Source organism: Hemicordylus capensis, chromosome 1 (genome assembly GCF_027244095.1).
Source record: "Hemicordylus capensis ecotype Gifberg chromosome 1, rHemCap1.1.pri, whole genome shotgun sequence".
In the NCBI taxonomy this organism is placed as follows: domain Eukaryota; kingdom Metazoa; phylum Chordata; class Lepidosauria; order Squamata; family Cordylidae; genus Hemicordylus; species Hemicordylus capensis.
The window spans coordinates 217,110,710-217,137,630 of record NC_069657.1 but is presented as its reverse complement, the minus strand read 5'-3'; the positions used below and the strand labels follow the sequence as shown (position 1 = coordinate 217,137,630).

Genomic DNA, 26,921 nt, shown 5'->3' with positions numbered 1-26,921 from the left:
TAAACTTAAAATCAGTTGAAACACCTGCAATTCTATTAAATCAGACTTTATTGGTGCTTGCTGTCACTAGGAAAGCCAGAAGCCATTGTGTGCAAGACAGAATAAAAAGTGTACAAAGTAGACATACAATTATGTGACAACTTTATGTAATAAAAGATTGCTCAAAGGTATGAAATGTATTTACTTATTCACAAAATGAACAAATCCTACTTGTCACAAATCAGTTTTAAAACATTATATAACCAAGTGACCAACTAGTTGTTGAGATGCTTTTTTGGGGGGGTGGGGGGGGTAGCCCAACCACAGCAAGAGGTAGTCCCTTACAATCAACACTACTGGTCACAGGAGGTATATATATGCCCAATTTCTGAAAATATTGCTTCAAGTCATGCTCACCAGAAGTATTTCATACCATTTGTATTAACATGGCAGTTCTGCTCACTCACAAACAAGCAAAAAAGGCAACCTTGTGTACTTCAAATGATTTCTCAAAGACTACTTAGGCAGGTGAGCCACCTAATGATACAGTGGGGGAAATGACTTTAGCAAGCCAGAGGTTGCTGGTTCAAATCCCTGTTGGTATGGGAATCACCTATATAGGGTAGCAGCAAATATAGGAAGATGCTGAAAGGCATCATCTCGTACTGCATGGAAGATGGAAGGGGTAAACTACTCCTGTGTTCTACCAAAGACAACCACAGGGCTCTGTGGCTGCCAGCAGTCAACACTGATTTGATGACACACTTTACCTGACTTGTGCAGGTATATTGTCTTGTTTTAAGGGACATAGATTTGTAAGCATCTAGTATTAAAATTTAAAATTGCATATTATATAACCTGATAACTATAATGAAGGTAAACAATCTTCAAAATTGGTATATGGCAGTATATCTCTTCAGATCTTCAAATAGTTTCAGAATTGGCTGCAAGAACATGACACGGCTAGTCTGGAACTTGGCAGGACATAAGGCTATCCCAGATTAATCCAAGTTGCTTCTAGCACACATCTCCCCTCCTCCAATCTAATTACACAGCACAGGCAACTCCTTTGGATGGCCCCTGTACCTGTGCTTAAAATACTGTATTTCAACTGTGTGTAAAGGGGCAGTTTGAATTAACTGCCTGTGTTGAATTTGATGATCCTTTGTTTGAGGGCAAGTTCAAAATTAATTGAAGCAATTCATAATCATACACAAACTCTGATTTTGTAATGATAATCTTTATCTACCTGGATTAAATTATTTCTTTTATGGATAAAAGAGTATTAATAACCCTACCAGGACTGAACCACAAACTTTACCACACTACTGTAAGCACAGTAATGAAGTAAAACTATTCCTTCATTAGGATTGGAAAGTCCAAACACTGAACTATAATTTAACTGCCTTTAGGTACAATATATAGCCTTGCTCATAGTTAAGATTTGTTCTGAGTAAAAACATTTAAGAAAAAATGAATTCATGATTATATGCATTTTCCTCCAATGGGTCCAGCTAGCCCTGGGAATTTTGCAACATTACTGCAGTGCTACAGTAAACTGGTTTAGAGCCCTTTCAATGGGATTGTCAACTTACCAGAACTTACATATGTAGCTTCTATGTATACACTTTGAGAAGCAATTATTCTCACAACTAATGTAAGGCTTGGTTGTCTTGAACAGGAAAAAATAACTTAAATATGCATTTAAAAGGTTAATAACTTAAAACTTGATTTCACTAGTACATATTTAACACTTCAAAAATAAGGCAGTAGAACTGACACAGTGCTGAGTTTTATACAAACTGGCAAGATGAGGAAGGCAGTTTGGTATAGTAGCTGCCACTCAATTACTTAACAGCACCTTAAATTGCACTTGCTAGAAGGTCCTATAGTATGTACACCTGCATCTTACATGTATGTTTTGTACAGTAGTATATTTTACATAATTGACAAATAAATGCCCTCCCTGTAACTGGAAGTCCACATGAGAGAAGCACCTCCATCTATAAACAAGGTGTCGGAATAGTATGAACAGAAGACACTTCTAATTTTATGTATGGTGCACTTCATGAAGCATTAGCTCTCGAGGTATGCTGGTTTCTGGACCATATAACCTGGATGCTCTTCTTTCAAATGCAGCTACCATCTGCTTAACAACTTCATCAAAGAACAATGTGGCAAGCTGAGAGTGTAGAAGAGAACGAAACTCGAACGAAATCTGTTGAAGGAAATGAGTGTCAGAATTGCTTTTTTCCCCCCAAGAAGCAACCTATGACAACAATCTATCTTCTATTTATTTCAAAGGCAATTTTGATCTATGACCGCAAATAAACACGATTGATAGATAGTACTTCAAAGGCTTATGATGTATGTTGCGCATCCTGTGGCACATCTCGCGAGAGTTGTCCAGAGGGGAGAGTAGGCATGCAGCAGACGGAGGGGCAGTGGCGGAGGAGGTGCTGCAGCAACAAGCAAGCAAGAAGAGACATGGAGCAGGGGCCTCAGTTGCCCTGCCGAGTCTCATGAGGACAGCAGCCAGGGCGGAAGAGCACACCAAGGCGAAGCCCCAGGTTGGCCGTTCTTGCAAGGAGAGATTTGGCAGGGTGACACGATGGACGCCCACAGTAGGAGCCGGCTGCTCCAATGCCACTCCCCTCGGGGGTGGGGGGAGCAAATGTGCTTGTGGGGGAGGTTGCACCACTTCTGCTGCCATCCCAGATGGCAGGGGCAGCTTAAGAGCAGAGGAAGAGGGGGAGGCAGTGCAAGGCGCTGGATTGTCTGGGGAGCAGTGAGGGTACAGATGTGAATGCACTCTTGAGCAAACGTCTAGTGATGTAGGCTGAGCTCATGAGCCAGCCCTTATCTGTCTTTACCAGCAGCCCCTCTCTTCCCTCAGATCCTTTTCTGATGCAAAGCACAGACGGAGGGGTCTTAGGAAAGAAGCAAGCATGCTCTCTCTCATTTTCATTGGGATATCAATATAGTAAACAACAACAAATATTTATATACTGCTCTTCAACCAAAGTCCAAAGTAGTTTGAAAAGAAAACACACTTAAATAAAATGGTCCCCTGTCCCCAAAAGGTTCTACAATTAAAAATACTCTCTTTAAAAAAAACAAAAAACCAGTAAAAGTCCACTCCTGTTGCCCAGAAAAGATTCCTGCTGTTTCTCAAACATGGCAGTGATAAGGAGACCTGTGTGGTGCTGGGTGTCCTACTTGCCAAAGGGTTGGGGGCACTTTGCTGGTAAGCATATAAGCCTGCCCTTGAAACAAGTGCCATAGACCCAAGCCTCTCTGTACCCTCAAGAGGACTCTACACTTCCTCTCCTGCCTGCAGCTTTGGATCCTGTATGGGAGGATCCACCAACCTTCCAGAGCAGTTGGGTGTGGCACAGCTAGCAAAACCCGAATATGTGGGAGGAGGTACTAGCTGCACCTCTGCATGCTGCTTTTCACCTTTATCAATAACCTTTTCTACACTACTATATTTTAATGCCGATGTAGTCTCATACAAGTTGGAGGGAAGACTGCACACATGTACTGAAAAATGTAAGCAAAAAACGACAGCAAGAAAAAACTAGTCATTCAGAACATCTTAAAGTTCAGCAAGATGTAACATTTCATAAACAACTGAAATGTAATAAGTCACTGAGGATTTTAAATAATAATTTTGCATTTTAGTTCACAAGTATCTAGAGTACTAACTAATTGGTTGCTGTAGCTGTGAAAATACCCTGAGTTACATCAAATTCTCTCACCAACCGATGGTGCTGCTATTTGCATATGGAGCAAACATTTTTGCCTCCCCCACCCTTCCCTTAGACACTTATGGGTACCCTCCACCTCAAGATATTTATATACAGCTTTTCCTCAAAAGTTTTCAGCAGTTTTATGTGGCAAAAAGAATGAGAAAAGTGTTCCTCCTCCCAAATGGGTTCACACACTGAAAAGATATAAGCAACCAGTCCACCACCGGAAGAGGTGAATTAATTAATTAATGCTAGCATGAGCAGGGACAGTTGCAAAATATAAGCAAGTTACCTACCCCTTTTTAAAAGTGCCTTTTTGTTCGGTTGGTAGGAGTCAGAAAATCTGTTAAGACTTTCAAGCAAGGGAGTATGCAGCACAGGGGCTATGGAGGAGAGGGAGAAATTGGCAACCAATGCTTCCCCTCTTTTACAAACTACACCTTTAAGGTGGCGCAGCAGGGTAGCAACTTGCCTAGGGAGCAAGAGGCTGTTAGTTCGAATCTCTGCTGGTGTGTACACTTGTAGTCACCTATATTGGGCAGCAGCAATATAGGAGAAAGTGCTGGAGGCGGATGCTCACTTTAGTGACAATAGCAAAGGCATCATTTCATACTGTGCGGGAGGCGGCAATAGTAGACCACTCCTGTATTCTACCAAGAAAACCACATGGTTTTGTGGTTGCCAAGAGCTGACATCAACGGCACAATCTTTCCTTTTTTCCTTGTACAAACTAAGCTGCCATCTGTTCATAGAAGCCATAGCTTACAATCCAGTGGTTTAATGGTGCTTCATTTTGACAAACAGGCCTTGCTTCTCATCGTTGCCATGTTTCTATTTGCTCTATTTCCCATTTTTTAGGGGGAGAAGAGATTTCTTCAGCACATCCCCACACAAAACCTACAAGCATGACCAATTATTGTACATAGATGCTGCTTTGCATATCAACACTAGAAAGTGATACTTCTATTATAGTCTGCCTCTGTCATGTAACTTCTTTCCTTCCCTTAAAAAAAAAGTCCAGGGCATTTCAGTGTTTTCCATGAGAAATGTCCATGTTTGGCTGATAGGCAGATAACATTTCTAATTGGCCTACTGACTGAGCCAGTGTAGAGATCAGTTAATTCCGAGTTTATAAAGGGAAGAAAAAGGTCACCCAGATTGCTCAATGGGTAATGCCTCGAATGACTTGCCAATCCCTGCCTGCCCCCTACCCGTATCAAGCCATCATATTACTATCACACACTGTTTTCACTATAGCTTTCTCTTTCTAAAGCAAAGTAGCATCTTTGAAATTCATAAAGTGGTAAATTCAAAGAATACATTTTAAACCAAGATAAAGAAGTAAAAGTGTCCTGTTCAAAACAATGGAACAAGCTTGTAATGACTACGTTTTAATTTGGACTTGGTCACAACTAGCTTTAGCTAGATTGTAATTTGAACATACCACATACTGAACAAGCTATCTGTGGACGTGTAACCTTAGCAAAAGTGAACACAACAAGGTGCGCAAGTCTGCTTGAAACACTGAACGAGCATGTGTGGCCCATAACCATGTGAAGCAAGAAAGGGAACCTTCCTCCAAGATGAAGGCTCTGCTTAAGGTAAGGTATAAGAAATGTGTCTCATAAAAACATCCCTGCTGGATCAGGCCCAAGGCCTATCTAGTCCAGCATCCTGTTTCACACAGTGGTCCACCAGATGCCACTGGAAGCCTACAGGCCAGAGTTGAGGGCGTGCTCTCTCTCCTGCAACTGGTACTCAGAGGCAGCCTGCCTTTGAGGCTGGAGGTGGCCCACAGCCCTCTGACTATTAGCAGTTGATAGGCCGCTCCTCCCTGAACTTATCCAAACTCCTCTTAAAGCCATCCAGGTTGTTGCATGTGTCTCGAGGACACATGCTAGCTCCTACGTGCACAATATGAGACAAGTAGGAACGCTCACAACAACAAAATGAGAAGCATTTCCACCCGGAATCCCTGAAGTGTCAGCAAGTCTCAGCTGCTTCGCAAAAGGTGCCAGGTCCAAATCCAGAAGTTCTACGTATTCTAGGTCCCCGAGATACAGCAGCGGCTGCTACACTCATATTTGAACAGGCTATTTGCTTATCCTCCTTTTGTACTTCTGTGATTTACCACTGAAAACACATTTTCTATAGCTGGCTGGAGAGATGAGGGGCAGACAGATGTGAGGCACTGCTAAGGGATAACATCTCACTACCACAATTAGTGCCTTAATGTTTTTCAATTATTCTCAAGCTCTGGACCCTAAGAAGTACATAGATTTGCCTACACCACTGTTCGCTTTTGACAACGTTACCAAAGTAGCATGAAACCAGAACATGAAGCAGCTCTGATAAAGTATAGAGTACTTTTAAGTATAACATGATCATATCTTCAGACCTCAGAATCTCCTGAGAAAATTGAGAGGCAACAGCATAAGTTGAGATGGCACACAGAAAGATGTGTTAATCTCTCATGAACATTCAGAGCTGCCTTCCGGTAGGTATCACTGGCCCATCTAGCTCAGCATGGTCTTCACTGATAGGCAGCTGCTCTCCAGGGTCTCAGCCCTACCTGGAGATTAATAAACCTGGGACCTTCTGCATGCAAAATGTGTGCTCTACCACTAAAATATGGCCCCTCACCCCTGAATAAGAAGCTACACAGATCAACGTTTCCTCTTCTACAAAACTATCTGAAGTACAGCAGCACTATCCTCCTTTGCAACTCAACACAGGGATTCCCAGAGGTTGCTGATTACAATTCTTAGCTGCAGTAGCCTTTGATTGGGCATTATGGGAGGTGTAGTCAATGACATCTGGGAATTCCGGTTAGAGGGAACAAAGCTCATCACCCTAATATTTACCTTTCATATCAGACCATGGCATAAGAATTCATTCCACCAAGATCAATGAGACTTATTCTAGTACATACTTGTAAAGGACTGCAGTCCAAATTTGCAATTCTCTGCCGTTATACAGACATGAGGGTAGAACTAGATTTTATCTTGGCAAACACTTGCTCCCCAAACCAGGTTTGTTGTGATAAGAAAGAAGGCTTGAGGGAACTGATAAAGAATGATCAGGAAAAAGGGGTACTTAACCCCCAATTCTCCCCTGCAGTTTATCTCAGTCAAGTTAACTACTAGTTTTGGAGGAGGGAGAAGTCAACAGGCAGGCTAAGAGTTAAGCATCTCTGTCCTTCAAGTGCTCCCACGCATGCATTAGTGTTACAAGACAACACAGGATTAAAACCCTTCATTTCCCTCCACTATCTAGTTCCATTTTAAATTTCACTGAGCCAAATGCAATCTGTGAATGTGTAAATTGCCCAGAAAGTTAAATACACAGCCTAAATTCACTCAACACTTTCTTAGGAGGCTTATGCATATTGCAGCAAGTCTGAAGGATCAGTAAGTGTATGAGTAGCTTAGAGCTTCATTCCCTTGTTCAAGGTCCAGTTATAATTTGTGGGGATGGCGAGAATATTGTACACTTAAATGCTGGCCCACATACCACACATGGTATGTGGGCAGATGAGCAGTGCCAGCCATGCTGTGCAATGGGGCAGCTCTGCTCCAACTTAAAAGATGCACAGATGCAGTTGTGTGGCGCCCAGTGGAAATAATGTATGTTGCATCATGCGGCTTTGTCTGAGCACAAGTGCCCCATTACACCAGACACGCAGCAGTGCAGGTGGTGCTCAACCACCCAGCCACTTATTCGACAGGAATTTGAACTGAGGCTTATGGACAGTTCTCTCAAATGCAGAGATCAGAAGACATTACAGTCTTTTCCAAGTGCCCCAGAATTCATGCAACTGGTGGTTAAAAAAAAAAAAAAAAGCTTTGGAAACTGGCAAACAGAATCGCCCACCCTGCCCCACCCGCAAAACTCTTCTGTACATGCAGTCTCAAGTTAGGTGTTTGCCACCACAGGCCTTTGGTGTGCCTAAGGCAGCTTTTCTGATCCCTACCTAATAAGAAAGCTTTCCCCCGCCACCCCCAGAACACAAAACTGGAAAAACAAATTTAAGAAATTATGAGCTAAAAATGACCACTGAAACCATATTGAATTGCTTAGTGCTAAGGAATGATAATTAAGCATTTTCCAGTTGCCTCATGTATGCAAAGATGTATATCAGCACTCTTGAAGAGCACCACATTCAAAACACACAACAAATCCAACAGTGAAGATGTCTCAGGCTTCCCCAGGAGAACACACTTGACATGTTACAAAATTCAAAACTTGTATTTTCCTTATACTTACTGAAAAATCCAAGGTGCATGTTCTTGGATAGCCAGAGATTCCTGGACTGAAGCGCCACAGAGTTTCCAGATGATTAAATAATTTTCCATCTGTACATGATGCCTAGGAGAAAGTGTAGTGGTTTAAGCATTTCCATATTTGTTTCAGAAATCCTCAAGCCCAACTTTTTAACATTCTCAAAAGGGTACTTCCACATTTCTGTATGTATCATGTGCAGTTATAATTTAACAGTACCAAAATAAAAATGCAGAGGTGGTAATTATTAATTTTTTTCAGCAAGGTGACATTTGAGAAGGTTCTTTCAGAGGTCTTGCCCTGAAAGGTGGTATGCAAACAAACATTTTAATTAGTACTGATGGCAATGACAGAGACAGAATCTTTATGTTAGGCTACGCTTTTATAGTTCGACAATCCACAAAGAGAGCTGAACCAATCCACAGCAAAACCTTCAACATACTTATCCAAAAGGTGCTGTAGAAAACTGGTTTTCTTTTTAGAAAGATGGCGCAAATGTCTTCCAATCTTTTTAGCTCTTTCTCAAAGCTGTTTTAGTTCAGCAACTCTTTCCAGAGACAGAGTGTAAGTGAAGGCAGGTAAACTGTTCTCTCTGTTCAGTCACATGGAAAGTACCTCCAGAAAGTACTGTGACGTACACAAATAGAACCATTTTCCTAGAGAAAAAGAGCCCAATCTTCTACAGCCCGTGTTAGTTTCTCCCCTGCTTTTGCTAGTCTAGGATGAGACTGACTTTTCCCTGCTCTCCAATGAAATACAGAACTTGAATAGGTCTCCTGTCACTAGCTAGCTGCCCAGGCATCAATTGTTGGAAGGCAGTTTTAGAGCACAAATAAATATTGGTTTGACACATTTTAACAAGGAATATACCTCTGCTCTCAACAATATTTCAGAAGTAGCCATAAAAGGACATAACAATGAGATGCCACAAAGGGAGATAGCAAAACAGAATCTCTAAAGAGGAACTTGTATGCCATTTTACAGTAATCAACCAGACAGTCTTGAAGATAAACAACTTGGGAGCTCGTGGCTTTCTTCTCCATATAACAGTTTTAGAACGAGAGCACAACACCTTCTCTCAATCTGCTTCTCATTAATAAATGGGGATTAGGTTGTAACTTGGCACTGTAATTTCCTAAAGATTTTTGGGTGATCCAGGATCATTCCCAACATGGGTAAGGTGTGCCTAACTAACAGCCTCCATGGAAAGATTTCATAGCTCCCCAAAGGGCTCTGTAGATCCACCCTTGGTGTGCTCGTTATCTTTGGGCAGCAGAGCGCCATTTGCTCAGTCCCTTCAACCGCTGGTGCTTGTGCCTTGCTGAAGGTTCGCGCGCTCTCTCTCTCTCTCTCTCATTTGTTTATTTATTTATTTTAGGAACTGCCAGTTCTCATCAATTTAACAGTCACCTTGTGAAGCCCCAAGCTGCCCCCCTTTCCACTTCTAAATGTTTGGAAAACCTCTACAGAGTTCAGAATGACAACTGCCCCTTCCTTTTCAAACACCCACCCCCAAACTCCTTAGTAGTAGACTGTGCCATGGGGAGTCAATTGGGAAGGAAGCATTCTGCTCCTGTAGATAAGGAGAGAAGGAAATTGGATGTTATGGGCCACAAGTTCTACTCAGCTTCTTGCTTATTAAAATAGCAAATTACATGGCCTGTGTGGACAAATACCACTATTCCATCTGGATAACTTTAAAGAGGATATGAAAGATGCTCCCAAACCCTTGCATACTAAGTTCAATGAGATTCTATCCAAGTCTGCTGATGTTACCCATCAGCACCCAAGCATAGCCAACCATTTGACAGAAACAGAGTCCTGATCGCTTGCCGAAGCAGTCTCTTTAAGATGCCATGTTTGGCTTCACTCCACCTCTCCAAATTGACATGCGAAAGCAACAACAACAACAACAAAAAATAGAGGGCCTGCCCTTTGAGGGAGAGACCTGTTTAGCTCCAAAAATGACGACTTGATGGAAAAGGTGAAAAAAACTAAAACACACGGCAAAAACATTCCCAACTTCCTCCATATCTCAATCCTACATCGAAGGCTTAAACACACACACACACACACACACCACCACCACAAAGGTTTCAAAGGAAACAATTACAATATGGACAAAAAAACCCACAAACAACACTTCTACAGGGCACTCATGTCAACCATCCGAGCCATCTCTCTATTCTAGAGCACAACTAGAGCTTTGTCAAGAGTGCCTGTCATACAGCTGGAAAATTTCCAAGAGCTCTCAGGAATCTATCCGAGTCCATCAGTCTCCAGGGGTGGACCATTTTTATAGGTCCCCCACCCTTGATGAGAGGTGTAGCTGCTAGGACTCTAAATCTCAGAAGGAAATGATCTGACCATGACAAGGGCAGAGACAACATATCCCCCACTTTCAAATCACTTTCCTCCTGTCCAATCAAAAAAACCAGATCCAGAGTGTGTCCCAGTTCGTGTTTTGGGCCAGACACATAAATTGTCATGGCAGCCATGAAGTCCTGAGCTGCCCCAAACAAGGCAGCCTCAGCATGGCTTTTGAAGTCACCCAGATCATTCTGCGCATCCTCCACACAAAACCAGAGACCATCTCTGTGAGCTCAGGTAGGGAGACAGCTGGGCAGTACACCAACAGTTCAAAGGTTTGATGGTATCTTGCACTGCCACAGTAAGGTATGCCTATCTCTGGATGAGGTGCTCCAAACATGGTTTCTGTCAGCATTCAAACTGAATATTGTCAATCCATGTGGCTGATCCTCCTACAACTGTTGCTAAAACCACGGCACTGGTGGACTCCACTTTGTAGAAGGGGTACCTTTTCAACCTCCCTCATCCGTGACGATGGTCACAACAGATGCCTCTCTCAAGGGTTGGGGAGCACATTGCCCCATTTCCCATCCACTGGGTCTTTGGAACTCTCATCTGTCTGCCCTCCATTTCAACTTCCTGGAGCTTCTTGTGGTCATCTTGCTTCTCAAATCCCTTCTGCCACTAATAAAGAATCAGACAATTTAATTCCTCTTGGACAACACCACAGCAATTGCCTATATCAGCTGTCAAGGTGGGGGGGGGGGGCGGTATCCAGATCCCTTTGCAATCTAACAATCCAGCAATGGGACTGGTACATACTCCACAAAGTCCTCCCTTTAGTGCTCCACATAAAAAGATCAGACAACACTTTAGCAGACTCCCTAAGCAGGGAAACCAACACTTTACAACGTGAGCGCAAGATCAACTCCCAAGTCTTCTCCAGCCCATTCCATCAATGGGTATCACCGTGGGTAGATCTTTTTGTGTCCCCATCCAACAAGAAATGTCAACTCTATTGCTCCCATGTGGGAGTCAGACAAGTCTTCCAGATTCCCTGGAGAGACCAAATGTTCTACCTATTCCCTCTGTTTCTGTTGCTCTCAAGAGTCCTGAACAAGATACTATCCAACAAAATGACCTGCATCATTCTCACGCCATGGTGGCCAAAGCAACTCTGGTTCCCTCTTTTTCTCCATCTATCCCGGGGCAACCACCTTCACTTCCCTCATCGCCATGATCTTCTCTCCCACGCCGGGAGATTTCACGTTTTCCAACACAGTGTATGTACTCTGAACCTGACTGCCTGGAAACTGAACTTTTGAATAGGATTTTGTTAGAAGACAGATTCCACCAGGATGACTTATAACTGTAAGTGAAAACACTTTGCCAATTACACCACAGGCAAGCAATTTAACCCTTTCAAATTCACCATTCGACAGGTACTGTTGTGTTTCACTTCACTAAGACAATCCAGCTTAACTCTTCTATGAAGGTTCATGGAACAATAAAGACTACCCTCTCGGCAATTCACCCTCTTTGGGACTCAAAGAATCTTCTCTCATCCCGACATGAAGAGGTTCCTTTAGGACCTAAAAACCATTTTTCTCCCTTCTGGAAGCCCATAGAACCATGGAGTCTCTCCCTGGTTCTCTCTATGTTAACTGAGTTGCCGTTTGAACTGTTAGCATCCATGTCTCTGAAATGGCTTATCCTAAAAACTGCCTTCTTAGTAGCCATTAACTCCACTAGAAGGGTCAGTGAACTCATGGCACTGCTAACAGACTCACCTTAACACAAGATTTTTTTCCCAGATACATGCTCTTGAGAATAGACCCTTCCTTTACTCAAAGATATAGTGTCTCATTTCTTACCAACCAATATATTTGTTCTCCCCTCACTCTTCATGAACCTATCCACTCCCTTGGAATCTCCACTCCATGGATGTTAGAAGGGCTCTTTTGTTCTATATGCACAGAACCAAGATATTTTGAAAATTTTATAGATGTTTTCTCGCCTTTGAAGGCAGGAACAAGGGAAGACTTATCTCCAGACAGAGACTCTCAAATTGGCTGGTGGAACTTATCTGGCAAGAGTATTGGCAACATTTGCAAAGCAGCCACCTGGTCCTCAAACATGCCATTCATAAAGCATTATACTATAAGATATCCGGTCAGCAGCTGAGGCTAACTTTGGGTGGGCAGTTCTAAAGAAAGTGCTTTAAATAACATCCTCACACCCTCTATGTTATTGGTGAGCTTGTGAAACACCCATGTTGGGAATGATCCTGGATCACTCATTACAGGTAAGCAACCCTTTAATCTCTGGATTGTGCCTATAGCACCCAAATCTGAACAACAAGGACAACACACTTATGTCTAATACTAAGTGGTTGTTGTCATATAAGACAGCTTCTCAGCTCTTTTCTACCTAGGCATGGTCTAAGCCAGGGAAAGACTTACACTTTCCCTTAAGAGAGACTTAAAGCAGATGCTCCAGTTCCTGCATATAAAGTATCTTCTGCAGTATTCAAAGACAAATTGGTAAGAAATCAATATTTTTTTAAAAACCTTGAAGCACATTTTATAATGGAGAGAAGTAGCAACGTATATTTAGCACATTAATGACTTCCAGTTTCAGAATAAGCTTCTTTGTACCTCATATGCAAAACAAAATAGTACTAAGTCATCTTAAATTCGCATTCAGTTCTATATACCAAGACCCTAGAAATTAGAGGGGGTAGCCTCTTTGGTGGCAATTATTTGCATTCTGTACTGTAAGAAGTACATCAGTTTAGATCAGGGATTCTCAAACTTGGGTCCTCAGGTGTTATTGGACTTCAACTCCCATAATCCCCAGCCTCAGTGGCCTTTGGTTGAGGATTATGGGAGTTGAAGTCCAATAACACCTGAGGACCCAAGTTTGAGAATCACTGGTTTAGATGGAACAGAATAGCAAAGAGATCCATAAAGGGCAAGACACAAAAATAAAGTTATTACCTTAACGAGGTGAGGTCTTACTAGTGTAACAACTGAAGTGTATTTCTCCAACACAGGAGGAAATCCTACTTCTAAGTGGGCTTTGCAATATCCAGAACGCTTGGATAACACATCTGACTTTTTGCACCAGGGAACAAAGTCTTTGTATTCACTTACAACCGCTACCACATCATACATTTCTTGCATAGAATACCTAAGGAAAGGTAAACAAACAAGTGGAAATTAGCATTAGGAGAGGTATACAAGAAAATATGCGACCCCCCCCCCGCCCACAAGTCACATAATGCTTTCCTGTGGTACAGTTTTTCAGCAGTAAATACTTTCCTCCAGAGTTTGCATAGCAAAATCCTCTAAATTCAGAAAGCACTTCAGCATTTGCCAACATGTAACACACAAAGAGGTTTGTACAACAAGTCTCATTGTGGTGTAACTGATAGACTACAACCGGAGAGACCAGAACATGATTCAAACCCCTACTCAGACAAGAAGCTCACTGGACAGCCTTGAGCAGGTTACTTTCTCTCTCAGCCTAACCTACCAGACTTTTTGTGAGGATAAAGGGGGCTGGGGAACCATGTATGCCACCCTGAGCTCCCTAGAGGAAAAGGAGGAATACAAATGTAATAGATGTCATTCTTAGAGGTATTTCATTCTTGTAGTATAGCTGGGTATGAATATCTGTCCTACATGGTAATATGAAATTTCAGCTTTTTCTCCCGAGACTGCATGTGTGAATTACTGGTACAATTTAGTGCAGTATTCAACTAGCCTTGTTTTTCCATTCCTTCTTCAATTCCTTCCTTGCTGTCTTAGTTCCAACAGAGTTGGTGATCTAGTGTGGTCAAGTGCACTGGGTGTTGGACTGCAGTAGAGTCTTGACTTGAGCTCCTTCTTCAGTCATAAACCCACTGAATAATCTTAAACAAGCCACTCTCCGTCTCAGGTTTAACTCTCTGCCTTTAGATCAGGATCATCAATGACCTATTACAGGGAGATCATTGAAAGGATGAATGTGCCAAGGACTTTGCATAGAAAGAAGCTCAAGACAAGGAGTAAACCAAAATATGTTAGCTTAATTGGGCTTTTAGTCTCCAATAAACTGTAGATTAGGTATGTGCACAGAACCGGCATGGGCCAGTTCAACAGCGGGGGAGGGGGGAGACTTTAAGAGCAGTTGAGGATGCACTCCCCCCACTCCCCGGTCGTGTTTTCCCCACTGTCAAGAATAAAAAGTTAAATTTGCAAATGGGGGAGGGGGTGAGAAGGAAAGTATGCATACCAGTTAAAAGACAAGATTTTCAGCTATCAGCATCTGGCTTCCTAGGAAAAAGTCAAAACCTCAACTGGACACACAAAATATTTCTCCAACTTAAGTGGCCCCTCCCTCCCCCAACGCACCACAGAGCAACCATGGCCCATCTTGCTCTGAGGGGAGGAGATGACAGAGACAGACAGATGCCAGAGACACAGACAGGCTGGGGAGTTGCCACCATCCAGCTCCTTTTTTCCAGCTGAAGTAGCCTCTCCCTCCCCCAACTGCCGCCACAGAGCGACTAAGGAAAATCTTGCTCTGAGGAGAGGAGAGAAGCAAGAAGTGAGACTAAGGACCATGTAAACATGTGGCTTGATAAGATTGTTCTTTAAGTTTTTGTAAACCGCTTTGGGAGGTTGGCCTGAAAAGCAGTATATAAATGCTAAATAAATATAAATTGTTCCAACAAAAGTTACTATTGCACCTTTTACTCTCTGAAGCTATTAAACCACACCCAATTTCTGACTCCTGTTCAATTTGAAAAGGCAAGGAAGCTTCAGACTTATTTGGGTGAGACAGGCACTATAAATTAATGTTTCATTTTTAATCAAATATTGGTTCAGTGAAGTATAACCTTGCTACCACTAAAATTTTATAAGATGAGTTCAACATACCAACTTAGATCTGCTTAATGGATTCTCTCTTTTTCTCACTCACACTCACACACACACACACACACACACCACATCTTCCAAGAACAGTCCATCGTGCCATATCAGAAACTGCTTTTGAAAGTGCTTAGATGCTGGAACTAGTTATGTGGTTCTTTGGATCCTGGACAAAGTAATCACCAACAAGTTTTAAAGAATTTAAGAAGTTGCCTCCACCTCCCCCAACTTTAAGAGGGGATTTGACTCAAGGATTACTGAACAGGACTTTTGCCACATTTATGCTTCAAGATACATTACCATGGTTATACAATTGCTATCAAAACCCACACTTATGTCTGCACAACTTTGCAAATTATTAACACAGCAACACATGCTTCAGCAAGTTAACTATGGTAACCTATTTGCATGTCCTTTCACTGTAAGCATAAAGACTGCTTAATGATTTCAAAACTATTCAAGAAGTTTCCTCTAACTTCAGGAAAGGAAGCCTTAGAGTTTCCATTCTATCTGTCTCATTATTTCCACAACTCATTTAACTGCAGGATGTAGTTTTCCCAGCACTAACCACTACATTTTCAAGTAATCCCATTACAGTATCTTTGAGGCAGGAATGAACGGGAGGGGGGGATGCGCAGCGACGGAACGCCAGTACTTCTCCGCTTCTCCGGCTGTTGTGGTGGGCATGGCCATGGGGGCTGTCATGGAGAGCACCTGCACTTCTGAATTTGCAACTACATCACCGCTTTGAGGACTACTCAGAGCCTAGGTTAGGCCTTTGATTCTGCGGGGTAGAAATGTTTGTTTGCAGAGATGGTTGAGATAAGTGTACAGCAATCTGGAAAAAATTTGGTAGGATTTAGCTAGTTCCAACCGATGAAGTCATCATACCCGTTTCAAGGATAATTTGAGGAAGACAATAGCAGCACCAAATACTTTGTTTTACATTAATTCTCTCCCTGCCCCAATTTTTCCAATTTCATAAATACTATACCAATGTGGTATAACATTACCTTTACACCTAAACCAGGTACTATCTTCTCCTTCCAATTGTACAGTATATCGAGGTCTTTCTAAATTAGACAACAGACATTTCAAGACACACACATACACCTGCCCACAGTTTTCTGCTGTAACTGCCCCTACACACACGACACTAGGGTTGTGAGGCAAACAAGGAATTTGGAATCCCAGGTTTGCTTCGAACCATACAGCTGCACCCTAAGAAGCAAATTGCATTGAACGCTGAAGCATACAATTCTTCATAGATATTAGGATCAGATAATCAAGTTCAAGTATTTCACCAAGTAGAAGACCTGAATCACTTAAGTAAGAGCAGCACAGTCGGGTGAAAACAAGAGACACTGGGTGGCCTTCAGACCTTTAACAAGATAGGATGCCACTGACAGATGTTCCTTCCAGAAACAAAAGGAGTATCCCCCCTTTCTGCTCACCTAAAGATGCTTGCCGCTCATGTGAACAGCGCTTGTATGAATGATTACAATTCTCCTCCAAGAAGCAGCTTGCCAATGGTGTGCTGGTCTGCCAAAGGTCTGAATGCCACCCACTGATTATACATTCTATTCAGTTTGACCATGCAAGCCAAAATCTTGCACTTTCATAAAAGAGTAAAAGCTACTACAATTTTATACAAACCCTATAATTCTTCTTTCCGAGTATTCTTTTCTTTTGTTCACTAATGGTGCAGTAATGTTGAAGAAAGTTCTTCTTGAAAAGACACAGCGTGTTCCAGGTACTTGTAGCAGAGGTACCTTGCTCAGCAAAATTTCCCAAGTAGTCAAATGTCTGCAATTATTGAAACATTTTATTACAACAGGTTTACGACAACAAACAATCATAGTTTGTAAGCTGTTCAGGTTAACGTTTATGCCTTTGAAGAACCTAAATATATCTGTCATGAGAAAGAACCTGGCAACAGTACAGAACAAAGGCCTTGCCTCTTAGGACTTGGCTCCAAGTCAGTCCGAGGCCACATGCTACACTAGGCTTATGTATTTGACTTGCAGAACAGGCTTCCTGCCAGAGAAGCAAGCATCTCTAATCTCTTGACCCTTTCTGCTACAGAAACAGGCAAGTGGCTTGGACACAAAGATACACAGCTGAACACAATGGGCTCCATGAATAGAAGGAGCTTGTACTCATGGAACATCTCTATACCAACACTTGGGATGTAACCCAGTAAATGCATATTTTAAATTATTTTAGAAAATACTATGTTTTCACTATTGAAGAGTCTTGCACAGGGACATTAACATGGCCCATGAACTTCACCCAACTCTCACAGTCTTTCCTTCTGGGCCATAGAGCCCTGCTGCAATCTATAGGTAGGAACATCGGAAGCTGCCCTATACGGGTCAGACCATTGGTCCATCTAGCTCAGTACTGTCTATACAGACTGGCAGCGGCTTCTCCAAGGTTGCAGGCAGGAGTCTCTCTCAACCTTATCTGGGAGACGCCAGGGATGGAATTTGAAATCTTCTGCATGCAAGCAGGGAGGGGCTCTTTCCAGTGTGGCCTCATCCCCTAAGGGGAATATCTTACAGTGCTCACATACAGTCTCCCATTCCAGTGCAACTAGGGCAGACTCTACTTAATAAAGGAGGAAATGCAGCTCTCCTCCAGGTGTACATTGCTCCCTTTGTGCCACAGTGGTTCCCTATACCGGTCAATAGAGCTAAGTAGTCCTAGATAAGGATCTTCGGATACTTTGACAAACATCATGGGTGGGTGGGGAGCGGGGGGGAGCTTCTTGCCACTTCAGATTGTCCCACACCTCCATAGCAGTACAAGCACTGCTGGCTTCAATATTGCCAAAAGTAACACATGGGCACCTAGATTTTCATATCCCAGCCATGACCACACAACAGTGTGGTACAACCAGTCCCATAGTAATACTAGTAAGATCTACATGAACCGCCTTAAGTGGCACAGCAGGGAAATGCTTCACTAACAAGCAGAAGGTTGCCAGTTTGAAACCCCACTGGTATGTTTTCCAGACTATGGGAAACACCTATATTGGGCAGCAGCAATATAGAAAGATGCTGAAAGGCATCATCTCATACTGTGCGGGAGGAGGCAATGGTAAACACCTTCTGTATTCTACCAAACACAACCACAGGGCTCTGTGGGTGCCAGGAATCCAAAGTGACTTCATGGCACACTTTACCTTACCTTTAAGATCTACATGTATGCATCAAGAAAAAAACCCATACAACACTGAAGTTTTGCCTTCTGAACCAACACTGCTAACAGTGTTAGTGCAAGGCTTTGGAAGGTAACAACATACTTTCCTTGCTGCCACACCTAGTCCACTACTCTCTTTCCAAGAAAATGCCAGCCAGATGCCTCTGCAAGTGTATGAAGGACATGATAGTCATGACTATCTACACTGCTTGCCTCTAGGACTCAGTTCTCTGAGTCTCTACACCTCTTGGAGTAGGAAGCTCCAATCTAAAATGGAGGTTCTACTTAGCACAACAATTATGCTCCATCAATTTGTCTAACAATACTACGGTATTATACTTGCCAATTTTTGAGAATCAGAAGAGCAAGACTGAGGTCCTTCTGATCTCCACTGTCTCCACATTTTTCTGGCCAGAACACAAAATATTTTAATATTTACATTCATTTCTGTGGACACTGTCATGTACTAAAATGATTCTGAAAAATGCTTCCTGCTAAATTTAACACTGAAAAAAGGAAAAAGTAACAAATTCTATTCCATTTCTACTCTAGGTATCATTTGTGTAACTTCCTGGCAAAAAGAACCTACCTTAGCAGCACAAACTTAGGGAAGTTTATCTTAACCTGCATACCAAGCACTGAAGCTTGTACTGATTGCAGGGAAGAGCAAACAAAAAACTTTGATCTAGCAAACCCTGCCCAGATCACTAGTATTCCTCTTAACCGCCAAGACTGGTGCACATCTTAAGTATTTCCTGCACCAGAGGAAGGACTCCTTTGGATACAACCCACATTGTTTTGGAAGCTACTGGAAAGGCAAAACTGACCAGAATACAGGCAATGTCAGGCATTCAACTTACAAAGATGGAAGCAAGGAAATTAAGAGAAGATTCTCAGTTTTTAGTCTAAGCGGGATAGGAAAGGTCTCCTAATTCAAATCAAAACATCAAACATATTTTTCAGCTACAAAAGACTTGTTAATATGGTGTAGATCAATCAGAACTGTAACATTAGAATCAAGCAGTCATAAGGATGAGAAGTTAAAAATGGACTTGACCTTCCCCAATTAACAGACAGTTTTACATAATATACTAAGGGATGCATCTCCATGATGAAACCAAAGTGTAGCAACTGCCAAATTGATCTTAGAATGAAAATCACCTTGATTTCAAAGAATAAACTTTTTCTTATGCCTTGGTCCAACACAGACCAATATTTCACCCAAAAGGGTTTTTTTTTAATTAACATTTATCCTATACCAGAAGAGCCAGTATTTGTAGTAGCAAAAGGAACAAGCAGTGCTAGGCAACCAAACTAGTTAATGCAAAGAAATTTCAGACCCATAAATGTTGTAGGCAGCACTGAGGAGGAAATTCTGGCTTTTCACACAGGAACAAGTGTGTCCTGAAAACCAAGTGAGGTGGGAAATGGCTGCATTTGGTCTTAACAGCACAAAAGCCAACTTAGAGAGCATCCTTGAAGGAAAGCTGTAATTATACCTTGTATTTATGAAAAAGCAACTGATGTATGTCAATTGTTTATATTTCATAATTTATATGTCATAATTGCAGCAAGTACATTGAATTGAAAGTAGTATAGTTATTTATCACTTTCTCATTAACCTGTAGCATACCAACTTTGCTACCAGAGAAATGATCAGCCCTAGATGAAAAGCAGTTATAGGGTGGTTATAACTTATGTGTACTGTTGATGTAGTTGCAATGTCTTCAGTTAAAAGAAGAAGACGACAACGACTGTATAAGCCAAGTAACATCTAGCACAGGAAGAGAAGAACTAAGATAATATAAGGGCGGACTCTGTTTAGCACCAAGTGTTGTGTCCTAACATTCATGATATCTCAAGTGTCAGTTTCAGAAAGTTAATGTCATCAGATGATGGTTCTATGACGTTATGTTTGTCTCATTCAAGTTTCTAGAGAACAGCTGTGAATATTCTAAGATAAAACTTATTGGCTGCATTCCACTTAAGCTCACAGGCAGGAACTACATACAGACAGCTTAAGAAGTTGGCTGTACAGCTCTTGACTACTGAAGATACAAGCCACTGTACATTTAATACAGGCAATACTGGTTGTGTATCGTTCTCACCTGTGCCCCTAAACAGTGTTGCCTCTAACAGGAATACCTAGATTTTATTGACTACAACTCCCAGAATGCTGCAATGACTTTTGCTTGGAGGTTATGGGAGTTGTAGTTAACAACATCTGGGAATCCCTGTTAGAGGGAACACTGCCCCTAAATATCTTCTTGAGATAGCAGGCATTGCTAATCAATATTCAAACTGCAGTCGTGAGAGAAAGCATGAGAACATTCTTTTCTCTTCTCATAATCCATTCATCACCTTACTTCCAAATACATACCGCACAGGGTACCATGGGCAGTTGCATCTGTGCAAACACAATCTGTGTTGTACTGCAGGACAGTTCAATTCCAACATAAGTCTGCACAACACAACATCAATTATTTCTAATGGATGTTGCACAACTGCATTTGCACAACTTTATGCTAGGGTGAAATTGCCCTGTAGGGTGTGGTGGTGCTTATATAAGCCAGTATCCGAGGAAAAACATTTCCAATGGGAATTACTTGCACATAATATGTTTAGGTTCAGTGCTGAAGTAAAATAATAGAACAAATGCACACACGCGCACACAATCTGCAATACGTTGTTGCAGGCAATGTAAGGTCTGTGCACACACCCCATACCATTTTCCAGTCCTCCTACTTGTTGTACAAGCTCCTGAATTTGTATAGTTTGACAAATGAGTTGAGAGTGTTGGATAGGGAAATTTTCTGTAAACTGCTTCAAGTACTTTGGTCAGTTGAGCAATATATTAATAAACAAACAAACAAACAAACATGGACCGCCTATTCTGGACTGCTCTGATGCACCACCTATATGTGGGTCAGTGAGTGCATGTTGCCAGGGACAAGGCAAGAGGAAACAGGGTTCTGTTGACTAAGGGGATCACTCTGCACTTTCCATTAAGAAAAGTTTCTATGTTTGTCAGTGTAGACAACTGCAAATGTTGATTCAGACACCAGATGATAAATAACATCCAGTAATATTGCTGCTGCCAGCTCTCCTGATTTTAGGTTGCATGTCATACATACTAACTGAGCAAAGAGGCACCTATTAAAGTGGTGATATTCTTATATTTAGCAGTGAAAGCAATTGTCCCTATGCAGCCCCAGCACAGAATTCCTCTATTGGCTGTTACTAGTGTCTACCTCATGTTTCTTTTTAGACTGGGAGCCCTTGGAGGACAAGGAACCATCTGATTAATCCCCTCCCCCATGTACATTACTTTCAGAACTGTGTTGAAAAGTGGTATATAACTATCCGTAGTAGTTCCGAAGACAACCCCACCTATGCTCTTGATCAACCCATCTGTCCTACAACTGGTAATCTCTCTCTCTCTCTCTCTCTCTCTCTCTCTCTCTCTCTCACTCTCTCTCTCTCTCTCTCACACACACACACACACACACACACACACTTCCCCTTAAGGCAGCGATTCCCATGATGTGGGGTATTAAGGAATACCCAGAAAGGTGGGGTAACACCATCAAGTACAGGATCTCAAGTACACCATCTTCTTCCTATCAACAAATACATGGATGGCTGAATGTCTTCAAGCAGAATATTGTCATTGCTTCACGTGTGATTCATGGAAAAATTCTCCTCCATTTGCCCCATCTTCCCAACCTGATTTGGGAAGAAGGAAGAGCTGTTACTTTGTTCCAACTGTGTTTTTAGCCTACCTTCCAGTAGGCTTATGAGATCACCCAGCAGAGAGAGAGAAAATGAGTGAGAGTGTCCATCCCTATCCCACTATCAACTTCTCAACACATGGACCAATACGAACCAAACTGGGCACGGTTGTAGGGACACCTCAATGGCACAATTTTGTGAAGATGTCATCCACCCTAATCCAAGATGGCAGATGTGTAAACTTTTGAGGCACGAGTAGACTAACTTGTAAACTGCCTAATTGACTTGAACCAAATTTGCCTCAGCTATAGGAACACATAGGGATGCCCTAATGGCATAGTGTGGGATGATGTCATCCACTCCAATTCAAAATGGCAGCCATGTGAACATCTGAGGCACAAGCGGGCTAATTTGTGGACTCCCTAACCCATCTGAATCAAATTGAGTAAAACTGCAGTGAGTGACACACAGGGACACCTCAACGGCATAAGCTGTGACAATGTCATCCACCTCAATTCAAGATGGCAGAAACATAAACTTTTGATGTGTGAGTGCACTAACTTGAGGACCTCGATTTGAACCAAATTTAATCTAGTTGTAGTGAGTGATACACAGGAACATCTCAATGGCGTCGTTTGTAATGATGTCATCCACCTCAATCCAAGATGGCAGATGTATGAACATTTGAGATGCAAGAGATCCAACTTGTGAACCTCGATTTGAACCAAATTTAGTCCAATTGTAGAGACTGTGAAAGGAGAGTAGGCTGATTAGTTCTTACTAGAACAACTTGTTTGTATGTGGTTTTAGGTGGTGTCAAAGTTATCTTGCTCCATTTCCTTTACCATTTCCAGTGCTGGATCAAAGCCCCAGCCCACAGCAGCAGGCTGAATGAAAAGATTTCTGAAAGCTGTGGAACAGATCGTCAGAGCTTGAGGATGGGGGACAGAAATCAAAGGTAGCTTAGAAAAGAGGCATGAACTCAAAAAATCTGAGTAACATTGTATTCAAAAAAATCTGAAAGAACAGAAGCCATAAAGTCAAAAGATCAATGGCTTATGCAGAGGTACTGCTATCAGTGTCCACAAATAACACCTGCCATTTACATCAGGCACTTCACAAGTGGCAAAGTTTTACACTGAGCAGTCATGATGCTCTGAATTCAACTAAATTAATGTTACAACTAAGTTGTTTCTAATTTATCAATGTTTTTCATGGTGCTTTCAGTGTGGCAAACATATTTAAATCTTGTACATCACCATACAATCTCTACAGGAGAAATTGTATTCAGATCTATTGTCCCCCTTCATGAGCTGGTCCATAGACCTTCCACATCTTGCTCTCTGAGCAACATGTCGAGGGCAAGTTGTTGTATAGGATTTGCATCTAAAAAGCTCACTTTTTGGACCAAGAGGTTGATGTTTTCAGTTAACTGAAGAATGAAAATCTGAGTATGCACTATGAAACTATATGCAATCTTAAACACTTTCCACTAGGCTATCAGGAGCTCTGCTTTCCTCCTCCACTCAAGTCTGCTTTCACCTTGAAAAGCATGGAGAGACTAATATTCAGCCACAGCTAGGTAAGGGCTTGGCTTGTGCTCATGCAAGGAGGAGGGCAAGAGTCTGGGTCACATATTTAAATGGAAAAAGGCAGGTAAACAAGACAAGTGCTTTGGGAAGAGTGAGCTAAATTGACGAACATAAAAAGCAATATTGGCCTTAACTAATTCTCGACTAAACTGCAGAAAACACATATCACAGAGATCTCATTACTGAACTAATCTGAACACCTGCCATTCACTTTATGGTGGGAACACTGGACACCAATTTGGAGAATCAACATTTATACATCCTTCAATAAAGCACAAGAATACAGTTATGTCTGTACTGCAACTGTGGAGAGAGCTGTATCTGCAAAGTATTCTGTGTTTGAAAGATAGATGCATAGGTTTTTCAGAACACTCATCTACTTTCACAGTGGGATGTACACATACAGCAGGGGCGAGCTAACTTTGCCCTCCTGCTGTGGTTGAACTACAACTCCTATCATCCCAAACCACAAGAAGTTGTGGCCGGGGATGGTGCGAATTGGACAGAAGTTGAACAACAGCTGGAGGGCCAAGTTAGTCCACCCCTGACATACAGACATTCTCAGAGAGTCTAAATGGGCTTGCGAGGGGAACAGGTTAAGTGAACATTTCTACTGGCAGAAGGGACAAACCTGCCTCAGATTAGCATTGACCAATGTCTGCACATAAAAACCACTACCCTCATGCAGTCAGGAAGTATCTCTGAAAGCAGCTAGCAGTACACAGGCATAAGCTCTTAGCCAGTGTGCAGGGGCGTAGCAAGGTTGGAGTGGGCCCAGAGACAAGATTTTAAAATGGGTCCCCCCCCCTCACTGAAGCTCAGCTCATGAACTAAAGAAATCTTAAATGAGGCTGAATAGTGGTAACAAAAAGCATAGCACGCTCTCGCTCTCTCTATATAATCTATGTGCCACAACAGAACTTCATCCTAAATTGTTTTCATAAATTGTGGACGATGCAAGTCATTGAATAGTACTAGAGAAAGACCTGCTGTTCTGGTAGCTCCAGGTCTTAACACCCACATCAGTTTTGGAGGAGGAATACAACTGAAAGAAGCCCGGGCGGGTGTGCGGCTGGGGGAGTCAGTCATGTGACTTGTCTCTGGGACACCCCCCCCAAGGCAGTGGGCCCCCAGGCAACCGTGTCCCCTTGCCCTATTATAGCTACGCCCCTGCCAGTGTGGTATGGGAGTAGAGGAGGCTGTAGTGGGAACAAGGAAAGGAAGGAACCGAACTTCAATGTGTGCATCCACCAAGCCTAATTCCCCATCCCCTAGGATTCTCTCTCTCTCAAGAAGAACTGTGCTTTAACTATTGAAGGATGGAGAGAGAGAGAGAGTCTCTCCCTCTCCAACCTTCCCGGACTGAGTTAGCCATCCAATATACTAACAGAAAAACATAATGCAAATTAGATAAAATGGCAACAGGAGAGCTTTTGCTTCCATTCTTTTTCTGCAAAGTTAGAGACACAAAATATTGGTGTGAAGTGTGTTATACAGTAAAGTCCTACAGAAGGGTCTGCTAATATCAATAAATTCCATGTGAATCATCATGTCACTCTATTGGAGCAAGAAAAGAACATTTCTCAACCATTTCCCCACTAATATTAACTGTTACAGAAATGCAAGTGACATTCTTAAAATTTTGTACAGATGTTACACAAATTTGACTATTTTATAAGTGAGCATAAGGATTTTATTTAAAATATTTATACCCCGACCCTCCAGTACACTAATGCCCAGGGCAGCCCTGCTCACCAGAATAAAATAGATACAATGTAAAATACAATTAATAAAATTAACCAAATTAAGTAAACGAGTTAAAAGTCCTGGCTAAACACATAATCAGAATTAACTTTCAAATTACACGTTATTTTAAAAGCTAGAAATTGAGAATTATAAAGACTCAACACAAACTGTTTTGTTTGCTTCTTTCAAATCTATACCCGGCAGACCAACTAAAAAGGAACAGGTGGTCATCTCGTTTCGGTTTTCCCGACAAGAAAAGCCCACTGTTCCTTCTTCCAGCCTAAGAACCTAGTCGAGAAGAGGCGGGAAAGGTGCAAGATCAAGTTCACCAAATCTCATGCAGCTTTGGAAATGCTCTCTACTTCAACAACCGCCAAGACCGAGCAACAGGAAAAGCTTCCTTCAGCTGCGAAGCGGGGAGGGAACTGCACCTACTGAATTCTTGCAGTTGCTGCGAACAGGAACCCCATCCGAAAGCGTGAATGAGAGCTTGTGTGTGTGTTTGAGAAAGAGGAGTGGGTGGGTTTCCAAACCAAACCAGAACCCAGAGAACCGCCGCCCCCTCTCCCGTGCCGAAGGCAGAAAGAGAAAGGGACCTCGTCTCGGCACAAAACCCCCTCCAGCCACAAAGTGCAGCGCCCACACCATTAACCCTTCCGCTGCTTCAGAGACTGAGCGGGGCGTGGTGGAAGAATAAAGGAGTCAGTCAGCCCGAGATTTAATTAAGGGACCCCCACCCAAGAAGGGAGCGGTGGGCGGAGCCTCTGCAGGACGGGGCTTCCCGACCCCGAATCCCTCCCTAAGCCCGCCCGTACCTGAGAGCGGCTGCTCTGCGCGGTGACATCGCCAACCTCTCCGCCAGTACCTTCCCAACAGCTCGACCGCTGCGCGCCATGTTCGACCCTCCGCCGCGTTTTAGGTCTCCCCCACGGCCCCCATCCCACCCTGTCTCTCCCTTCCTCCAGAGCTTCCCCGACGACTTGCCAACACCTGGACCCTCCTCCCCAAAGGCTGGACCAATGGTCTATCAGCGGCGTTGAGCACTCGGCCTGTCAAAACACCATTCGACCCCCAACGTCACCGCCCGGAGCCCGCCTTCTCCGACCCGCCCTCTTCACTCCTTCTCACCCCCTCCTCACAGCACGTGACGGATCCAGCACGAGCTGGCGACCGACCTCTTCGCCGCGGGGCCGCGCGCAGTCACAAGGCCGGCGCTGGGGACCGCCGGGTTACGTAAGGGCCTTAAGAGTGTAGAAATTAATAGTGGCACCTGGTTGGCTGAAAGAAATGCCACTCTTCGCTCCATTGAGCAGCACAGCTTAAATACGAGTAAGAGGGGGCGGGTGGAGGGAATGTCACTGTTTCCTCTCTCCACTAAAAACTTCAGACTTTTTCCTCATAGAGAG

General features: G+C 42.7%; 1 protein-coding gene across 2 annotated transcripts; it reads right to left on the bottom strand.

Annotated features, from left to right (window-relative positions):
- Positions 1-30: 30 nt before the first annotated feature.
- On the bottom strand, positions 31-26,596 carry COQ10B (coenzyme Q10B). Of its 2 annotated transcripts, none has more exons than XM_053277590.1 (5): positions 26,331-26,596; positions 16,898-17,047; positions 13,322-13,514; positions 7,998-8,099; positions 31-2,197 (listed from the first exon to the last, which is right to left on the bottom strand). In XM_053277590.1, the coding sequence occupies exons 1-5, from the start codon at positions 26,408-26,410 to the stop codon at positions 2,030-2,032; spliced, it is 693 nt and encodes a 230-aa protein (XP_053133565.1). In that variant the 5' UTR covers positions 26,411-26,596; the 3' UTR covers positions 31-2,029. The 2 variants fall into 2 exon arrangements, with proteins under 2 accessions (XP_053133565.1, XP_053133575.1); XM_053277600.1 differs by lacking the exon at positions 26,331-26,596 and adding an exon at positions 25,951-26,207.
- Between the last annotated feature and the right edge of the window lie 325 nt (positions 26,597-26,921).